General features: G+C 39.3%; 1 protein-coding gene across 1 annotated transcript; it reads left to right on the forward strand.

The window, feature by feature from the left end:
* The first annotated feature begins 8681 nt into the window (after nucleotides 1–8681).
* On the forward strand, nucleotides 8682–9140 carry LOC138868642 (uncharacterized). The gene has a single exon (XM_070146205.1). The coding sequence runs from the start codon at nucleotides 8682–8684 to the stop codon at nucleotides 9138–9140; it is 459 nt and encodes a 152-aa protein (XP_070002306.1).
* Nucleotides 9141–9417: the final 277 nt, after the last annotated feature.

Here is a 9417-nt window from a genome sequence, read left to right on the forward strand (position 1 = left end):
TGATAAAGTTGACCATGGAAAACTGCATTCATTCTTTTCCCATCTATAAGATCTAACTGCTCGTAGCAACTCCTTACCCATTCTGCATCATCAAGTTCTACTTCCTGTATGATTCTCAAGGAGGGAATTTCTACCTCGGCGGGAATGACTGCTTCTGTACCATAAACCAATATATAGGGAGTTGCCCGGGTTGATGTGCAAACTGTGGTGCGGTATCCCAATAAAGCAAATGATAACTTCTCATGCCACTGCTTATGTTTCTCTATCATCTTCCTTAGTTTCTTCTTGATATTCTTATTGGCGGCTGCTACAGCTCTGTTCATCTGAGGTCTATAAGCTGTAGAATTCTTGTGTTTGATCTTGAAGGTTTCACACATGGCTTTCATCAGGTCGTTGTTGAGATTGGAACCATTATCAGTGATGATTGACTCCAGAATTCCAAACCGACAAACAATACGGTCGCGGACAAAATCTGCTACCACTTTCTTAGTTACTGCTTTGTACGATGCTGGTTCAACCCATTTGGTGAAATAATCAATTGCCACTAGAATGAACCTGTGCCCGTTTGATGCGGTAGGCTCGATAGGTCCGATAACATCCATTCCCCAAGCGGCGAACGGCCATGGCGAGCTTGTTGCAGTAAGCTCGTTTGGAGACACCTTTATCATGTCTGCATGTATCTGACAACGATGGCATTTTCGGACATACTGGATGCAGTCCTTTTCCATAGTCATCCAAAAATAACCAGCATAGAGTATTTTCTTGGCTAAGACAAAACCGTTCATATGTGGATCGCAGGTCCCTGCATGAATTTCCTCCAATAGCCTGGATGCTTCTTTTGCATCGACATACCTTAGTAATCCCAAATCAGGAGTCCTCCTATACAGGATTCCTCCGCTATGAAAGAAGTTGTTAGATAATCTCCGAAGTATGCGCTTCTGAGTAGGATTTGCGAGTTCTGGATATTCTCCCTTCGTCAAATATTCCTTGATATCATGAAACCATGGTCTTCCGTCTGCTAATTCTTCTACATGAGCACAGTAAGCTGGCTGATCATAGATCTTTATTGGAATAGGATCAATGACATTCTTTTCTGGGTGCTGTATCATGGACGATAGGGTAGCCAATGCATCGGCAAACCCATTCTGAACTCTGGGAACATGTTGGAACTCTGTCTTTGTGAACCTCTTCCTCAACTCCTGTACATGATGCAGATAAGGAAGTATCTTGGAGTTCTTGGTTGCTCATTCTTCTCGGACCTAATGTATAAGCAGGTTTGAATCTCCGATCACTAGCAATTCCTGAATGTTCATGTCAATGGCCAGCTTGAGCCCTAAGATGCAGGCTTCGTACTCGGCCATGTTGTTGGTGCATGGGAACCTGAGCTTGGCAGACACTGGATGATACTGGGCCGGTTTCTGATACTACGACCGCTCCTATGCCAACTCCTTTGAAGTTTGCTGCTCCGTCGAAAAACGTTCTCCAACCATAATAGGATTCTGCAATATCTTTCCCTATGAAAGATACGTCTTCATCAGGAAAATTCGTCTTTAGAGGCTCGTATTCTCCATCCACGGGATTTTCAGCAAGATGATCTGCCAGTGCCTGTCCTTTGATTGCCTTCTGAGTCACGTAAACAATGTCGAATTCACTCAGCAGGATTTGCCACTTGGCTAGCTTGCCAGTGGGAATGGGCTTCTGAAAGATGTACTTCAAATGATCTATTCTTGATATGAGATAAGTAGTATATGCATAGAAATAGTGCCTCAACTTCTGGGCTACCCAAGTCAGAGCACAATAGGTGCGTTCTAATAGAGAATATCGGGCCTCGTACAGGGTGAACTTCTTGCTGAGATAATAGATGGCCTGCTCCTTTCTTCCCGTTTCATCATGCTTCCCCAGGACACAACCGAAAGCTCCATCCAGTACTGCAAGGTAGAGTAATAGAGGTCTACCCGGCTCGGGCGGGACCAAAACTGGCGGTGTTGATAGGTATTCCTTGATTCTGTCAAAGGCTTTCTGACAATCATCAGTCCATTTGGTAGCGGCGTCCTTCTTCAACATCTTAAAGATTGGCTCACAAATGACAGTGGATTGAGCTATGAACCGACTGACGTAGTTAAGTCTTCCCAAGAAACTCATAACCTCTTTCTTATTCTTCGGTGGTGGCAATTCTTGGATGGCTTTGACCTTTGATAGATCCAGTTCTATTCCTCGGCGACTCACAATGAACCCAAGTAGTTTTTCGGCAGGAACCCCGAATGCACACTTGGCGGGATTCAGCTTCAAGTTGTACCTTCTTAGTTTGTTGAAGAACTTCCTCAGATCTTCCATGTGGTCAGTGGCTCTCTTGGATTTAATGATGACATCGTCTACATACACCTCGGTCTCTTTGTGTATCATGTCATGGAAAATAGTAGTCATGGCCCTCATGTAGGTGGCCCCAGCATTCTTTAACCCAAACAACATCATCTTGTAACAATACATCCCCCATGGCGTAATGAAAGCCGTTTTCTCCGCATCTTCCTCATACATCCATATCTGATGATACCCATCAAAACAATTAATGAACGACTGCAGTTCATGCTTGGCGTAGTTGTCAATTAGAATGTGTATGTTCGGCAAGGGGAAGTCGTCTTTCGGACTGGCCCGGTTGAGATCCCGGTAGTCGACACAGACTCTAACCTTCCCGTCCTTCTTCGGCACTGGCACAATATTGGCTAACCATGTTGGATACTCTACTACCCTGAGAACCTTGGCTTTGACTTGCTTGGTTACCATGCCGAATCTGGGGACTTCGTGCCTCATTTTCTGCAAAATAAAGTGTTAGACCCTTACCCCCGCCAGACTCGACTATTTAAATATCAATAATTGGCATAAGCAGCATTTAGTTCTCCAAAATAAATGCACAGATGTGGTAGCGTCCGTTTGGGTTTCAAGAAAACCCAGTGGACTTTGGACAAGGCTATCTTAAAGAGTCATTATGCGGAAAACATAACTGACTCGACTAGGTTTGATAGTGATGCATGCACAATTGAACAGAGTAAGGTTTCTATGGGTATTAGACCAGTACCCTTGAGCGGACAACTCAAGAGGGAAAGGCACGGAACCATCGACTGCACCGCTGATCGACTGGTTTTACCACAAATACGCCTTTGCCAAATTTAGGGGGTGATAATATTGGAAGGGCGCAACCACTCATTATAAGTGTTGCTATGGTATTTTGTTTGGCACGAGTGGAATATGATGTTGAATATGCAATTACAAGAATGAAACAAGTTGTCACGCATTTGCACGTTCATAAAGTAATGATTAAAATAATTGCTCATAATTACAACGACATTGAAGGAAAGCGGTAAAAGAAAGCATTAAAGAAAAGAAACAAAGAGCCAAGTCAGTTTCATAGCAGAAAAGAGGTAAAGACATTAAATAAAGGTAATAAAAAAGCAGTGAAGTCACAAGTAACATGAGATGGTACAAGTGAATTGAAAGTTTGAAGAAAGATAAAGAAAACAGAAATCTTAAGCAAATAGTCTGGACAGTTAAAAAAGGGATAACAAGTAAAGGGGAAGGGGTCCTAGGTTTACAAACAATATGGATCACATAAATGCAATACCCAGTAATCACTCCTCAGAAGAGGGGTCGCACGTGGTATTAGCGCACCGGTCATCATGTCCATATCTACCCTTTCCCACCCTGTTAAGGTATTAAATGTGGAATAGTGTCGTTACTTATTGCATGCTATTACCCGTCCCGATCCTATCAGTCCCGGAGGCATTTAGGACTACTAGTCCTAAAGGGAGGGAGGTTGGGGCTTTTCAGAGTTTTAAAAGGACAAAATTCTAATGCGACAAACAAAACACATAAGCAAGTAGGGGGAAACAAATAGCAGTTTAAGGGCTCAAACATGCCTCATCACTTAAAGGAGCAAATTATTTAGCATGACTTCAAATACTGGTTATAGTCTGAATTAAATTTAAAGCGTTAGGACATGCTGCTTCATCACATATTTCTTAGATGAGGAGTCCGAATTAGGCCTTGTCTGGTTGTAATTTGTTAAAACTGACATAGTTAAACAATTACCTACTGCTTACCTAGGTGGAAGTATACTGATTTTAAAGAAGGGTTTCTGATTTTAGAACCAATTAAATTCTGCAGATATTAAACAAACATTACTACTGATTTTAGACTTATAGATAAAATATACGAATCAGATTCAGACGGCTACTCTTATAGGCATGATTTCTAAGCGTTATTGATTTTAAAACGATTATGTAAGTGCAGGAGCCCTATAGGCATGGTATCTAGAATGAAGATGATTATTATTAAACCTATGATTGTTTGCCTAACGACAGATGAATATGCAGAAATGCAGAAACAAAACTATAGTCATGATTTCTATATGCAGAAACTTATAGGCATGGTTTCTAATGCAGTAATGAAACAACTTATAGGCAAGATTTCTATGTGTAATTCATAACTTATAGGCAGAATTTCTAAATGCATGAGTGCAGAAACTTATACATGATTTCTATATGCAGAAACCTATAGGCATGGTTCCTAATGTAATAATGAGACGACTTATAGGCAGGAGTACTATATGATATACATAAATGCAGAATTTGTAAATAGTAATCCCTATGAGGATGTTGTCTACCCATATGCATACATAAATGACCCTCCCCTTTTTCACTAGAATCCCATAGTTATTACAAATTATTACAGACCCTAATGAATCAAAACAAAATACATTAGAACTTTCAGCTGCAACCAAACAGCCTAATTCAGACTCAAGGTCTAGCAATATGAGATAGACCAACTTCCAGGATCCGTTTTTCAAAAAGCCTTTCTCTTATTTGGGATGTGTCAAAGTTCCTAAGAGTCTCAAAGGGACTCAGGGCAGTGCTTACACCCCAAACACATTGCAGAATTAGATTATAGTGCAGTGTGGAAGAGTCAGCCCTCAAATGTCCAAGTTCAGAAGGAACTCAAGATCCCAAAGCAAGGCTCATAAGAGGGGGACAAAACTTAGAATCTAAGAGTAAGTGTATGTGCATAGAGGGGGATTAGGGAAGGCCATGGCAGGCTGGTGGTCATGCCCAGCAATTTAAGAGTGCTAGCACACCCTTGACCAGCCTGTCAGCCAAATTAGGAGTTAGGATCCATTAAGGACCAGGTTTGGACCTGGGCAGTAATTTGGATACTGCCAGGCCATGAACCTTAACTCAAACACATAGAAGGAAATAGGGGTAAGGATTCATAACAGAAAACATATGCAAGGAAAGAACACACATAGTTAACATCAATCATGAACAACAAAGTAAACAGGGTTGCAAAAAACTGTAAATAAACACATAGGGGTGAGGCTGGAAAGCTAAATTAGAACATACCAGTTTCAGGGAAAAAAAAATAAGTAAAAGTAGTCTTGAAAAAGCCAAGTTGCAAGCAAAAGTTCCAAGAGATCCCAAAAAAGCAGAATGTTGTACGAGTATTGAACTCAAAGCAAAAAAATGTGTAAGTAAGTTGAAAGTATTGATCTAAAAGTTCGAGGTATTGAACTTAAAGTGCTCTTAAAAGTGCAGAAGGGTAGTCCCTTTTATAGTGCAGAGAAACAAGTAAGAAAGGCAAGGAAATATCATTGAAATCGATCTCACTTTGGTTAAGGGATTCTGATTCCAACGGGTAAAAGCAATTTAAGGAAATAAATTTTAATTAAAACCTTTCAAAGTAGCACAAAAGGGGTAAATACATAGATGTTATTTAAGGAAAACCATCAATGGTACATGGTTTGTGCCAAATATGGCAAGGAAATCAATCAAACAGCCGTGAAACCAAAATTACAGGTTCAATTCGAATGAACCAAGTCAAGAAAGGTAAAGGAGGTTCAATCGAAGAAAAATCAGTCACAATTCATCAGCCTTATTAAAAGGATTTCAGAATCAATCAATCAGTTGGTAAAAACCTTTTGAAAGAGAAATTTCACATATATAAAGCATACCAATCAAACTAAAGGAATCGTCAGGTTACTCAGGGAAAGAGTCTAACATTGAAAGCCTTAGAGTCACAAACAAAAAGGAATCGAGTTCAGTTACAGACTCATAGTGAGTCTGAAAGCCTAGGGTCCCAAAGTGGAACCCTAATATCACTTGCCAAAGAAACCCCCAAATCCTAGGGTGTCGAATTGAGTCAGACATAGAGGTGAGAGAACAGGTCATTGAAAGAGGCTCAAAAGTCTCTTCCAAAGACTTTATGAGAAACAAACATACATGATAGAAAGAACTGATTCAAGGTCATGAGAACATGTTTGAGAAAACTCGGAGTTTAAACAAGTTCAGAAGAAAGAGATGATACGAGCTTAAACAAAAGCAGGTGAAATATGCTTAGCAAGAACACAAACAAAGCTAAATAAAGTGAACAAAATCAAATAACTCACAGTAAACACATATAGTAGAAGAGTAAGAAAAACATAACACGGATTAACATGTGAGTACATGAGTAACGTGTATAGTAGAAAAAGGAAGTAGAAGAATAGTACATGCATAGTAAAAGAAGTCATACGAGCATAACACAGACAAACACACATAAAGAAATAACAAAAAGAATCAGAAAGATGCTTTTGGAAAACCTTTCAGAAACCCTAAATCGAAATTAAACGATTTTGAAAAGAGAATTTGGGGAAAACCTTTAAAAAGTTCAATAGAACACAGACATTTTCTAGATATAAGAAAATAAGCAAGTAAAGAACCTCGGACAGCTTAAGGTTTCAGAGAAAACCCTAGAAATGAGAAAGGTGTTGAGGAAAGTCAGATCCTGAGTCAAAAAGGCTCATAGTGCTTGAATATGCCGGAGTAATGGACGGAGAAGCCATAGATCTAAAAATCTGAGAAGGATCTGAAGGAGAACCATCGAGGTCAGGTCTCGAAGCTTCGAACAACCATGGTTTACTGATAGAGGGGAGTGAGTACCAACCATCCATGGCCTGAGAAGCCATGGATTCCGGTGGAGTGGTGGTTGAAGAGGGTTAGAAGGAGGCTAGGGTTTCGGAGAGTTTGAGAGACGAGAGGTTTCAAAGGCGGCTGAGAGATGGGAAAAGAGGGATCAGGGTAGTCATTTGGGGTCAAAAAAGGTAAGGGTGGTTTATGGCCGTTGATCAAAATGATCAACGGCCTGGATCAATAGTAGGAACCGGGCGGGTGATTTGGAATTGGATCGTGGATTGGGTCCAAATAGAATTGGGCTGGTTTAATTGAGTCAACTTAAGGGTTACAATTGAAATGTAATGGGGCTGTTATTGAAATAAAAAATGGGGCTAAATATTAAATAGCCAATTTCCCTTTTTATTTTATACAAAAAGTGAAGATGATTTTGAAAAGCAATTGAAAAGTACAGTAACAATTAATAGTATATAAATATTGATTTAAAAATACTGGACTCAATTTTACAATTATAAAATTTTATTAATCTTAAAGTAGGCTATAATTGCAATTATATGCAATTTAGTCTTTTAAATATCAAATAAATTTGTAAGAATATACAAAAATCACCTTAACTATATTTTAGTATAAATATTGGAATAAAATAAATTATTCATCAAAATGATAATCTTGGGAATAATTATTGGATTTTGTACTGCTAAAAATAGACAATAAATTGATTTTAAAATCTTAAACATTAGGAAAAAATACCAAAACTCTTGGGCATGCTTATATGTGTGTGTATATGTTATTTTGAAAGTATTGTGTATATAAACATACATAGAAAAAATTGGGTATCAACAGGGTGCCGCCCGTAATTAAAGGGATAGATACGGATAAATACTCACAACAACCTTGGAAACCAAGTATTGTTCCCCTCCCGATTCCAAAGAAATTCAAAATGCCTGATATTCCAAAATATGATGGAACAACAAACCCACGAGACCACGTGACTGCATTCACAACAGGCGTAAAAGGCAACGACTTGACCAAGTAGGAGATTGAATCAGTATTAGTCAAAAAAATCGGTGAAACACTCACCAAGGATGCATTAACATGGTATTCCCTTTTACTCGAAAATTCTATAAATTCTTTTGCTGAGCTTGCAGATTCCTTTATCAAAGCATACTCGGGAGCTCAAAAAGTTGAAAAAAGAATGGAAGATATTTTAAAGATCAAGTAAGGGGACTCAGAATTGCTTAGGGAGTTTGTGGACAGATTGCAACGTGAAAGAATGACATTACCACGTGTATTTAATAATTGGACAGCTATTTCTTTCACAAGTAATTTGAATGAAAAGAGTTCAGAAGCTACGAGGCGACTCAAGGAAAGTCTTCGTGAATTCCTAGCTACAACGTGGAATGACGTTTACAACAGGTATAGAACGAGCTAAGGATAACAGAAGATACTGTTCCACGATTCCAAAAAGAAGAAAAAGTAAGTTCGAGACGGGCGGAAACCGAAAAAAGATCCGATGAAAACAGGTACGAGCCATTCATGGGACCTACGGGAAAAGATTTAGAGTCAAAACAGGACAGTCAAAGGTATGATCACAGATCAAGGAATAGAGAGTCAGGATCTTCATCAAGATTTAGGAATGACCGTAACACCCATGAGTCACGAGATGATGATAGAAATTTGAAGGCGAGATTTGGAGGTTACAATTTCAATGTGAGCACTTCCGAGCTCGTAGCTGTTTTGAGAAGCATGGGTGATATGGTACGGTGGCCAAAAGAGATGAGATCGAATCCAAATAGGCGCAACCCTGATCATTGGTGTGAGTTTCATAATGATCACGGGTATAAAACAGTAGACTGTAGATTTCTACAAAGTGAAGTTGATCATTTATTAAAACAAGGGTATCTCACTGAGTTATTCAGTGAGAAAGGTAAGCAAGCTTACATGAAGAATAGGCAAGAACCCCCTAAACCACCTTTTCCAAAAAGGACCATCAACGTTATAAGCGGGGGTGAAGACATCAATGGTGTAACGTACACTGCAGCTAATAAAATTTCCAAAGTCACAATTACCCAAGGAAAATGGGTGCGACATGTATTAGAAGAAGACAACATTACATTTGATGATACTGATGCGGATGGCGTATTATCTCCTCATAATGATGCCCTCGTAATATCTTTAATTGTACAGGATACTAATGTGACATGAGTTTTGATTGATCCAGGTAGTTCCGTGAACATTATTTTGCTAAGAGTATTACGTGAGATGCAAGCTAAGGATAAATTAATACCAAAGGCGCATACTCTATCCGGATTTGACAATTCTAGTATTGTGACGAATGGAGAGGTAACACTCACCACATTCGCAGAAGGAGTTGTCAAAGATACAAAGTTTTAAGTAGTAGATATGGAGATGGCTTACAATATGACACTTGGGAGACCATGGATCCATGAAATGGATGTTGTTCCTTCAACCTTGCATCAAG

The sequence above is a fragment of the Nicotiana sylvestris genome, chromosome 5, assembly GCF_000393655.2.
Source record: "Nicotiana sylvestris chromosome 5, ASM39365v2, whole genome shotgun sequence".
Classification (NCBI taxonomy): domain Eukaryota; kingdom Viridiplantae; phylum Streptophyta; class Magnoliopsida; order Solanales; family Solanaceae; genus Nicotiana; species Nicotiana sylvestris.

Coding starts and splice junctions, on each gene's coding strand:
- LOC138868642 (XM_070146205.1), top strand. CDS start 8,682: ATGGGTGATATGGTACGGTGGCCAAAAGAGATGAGATCGAATCCAAAT.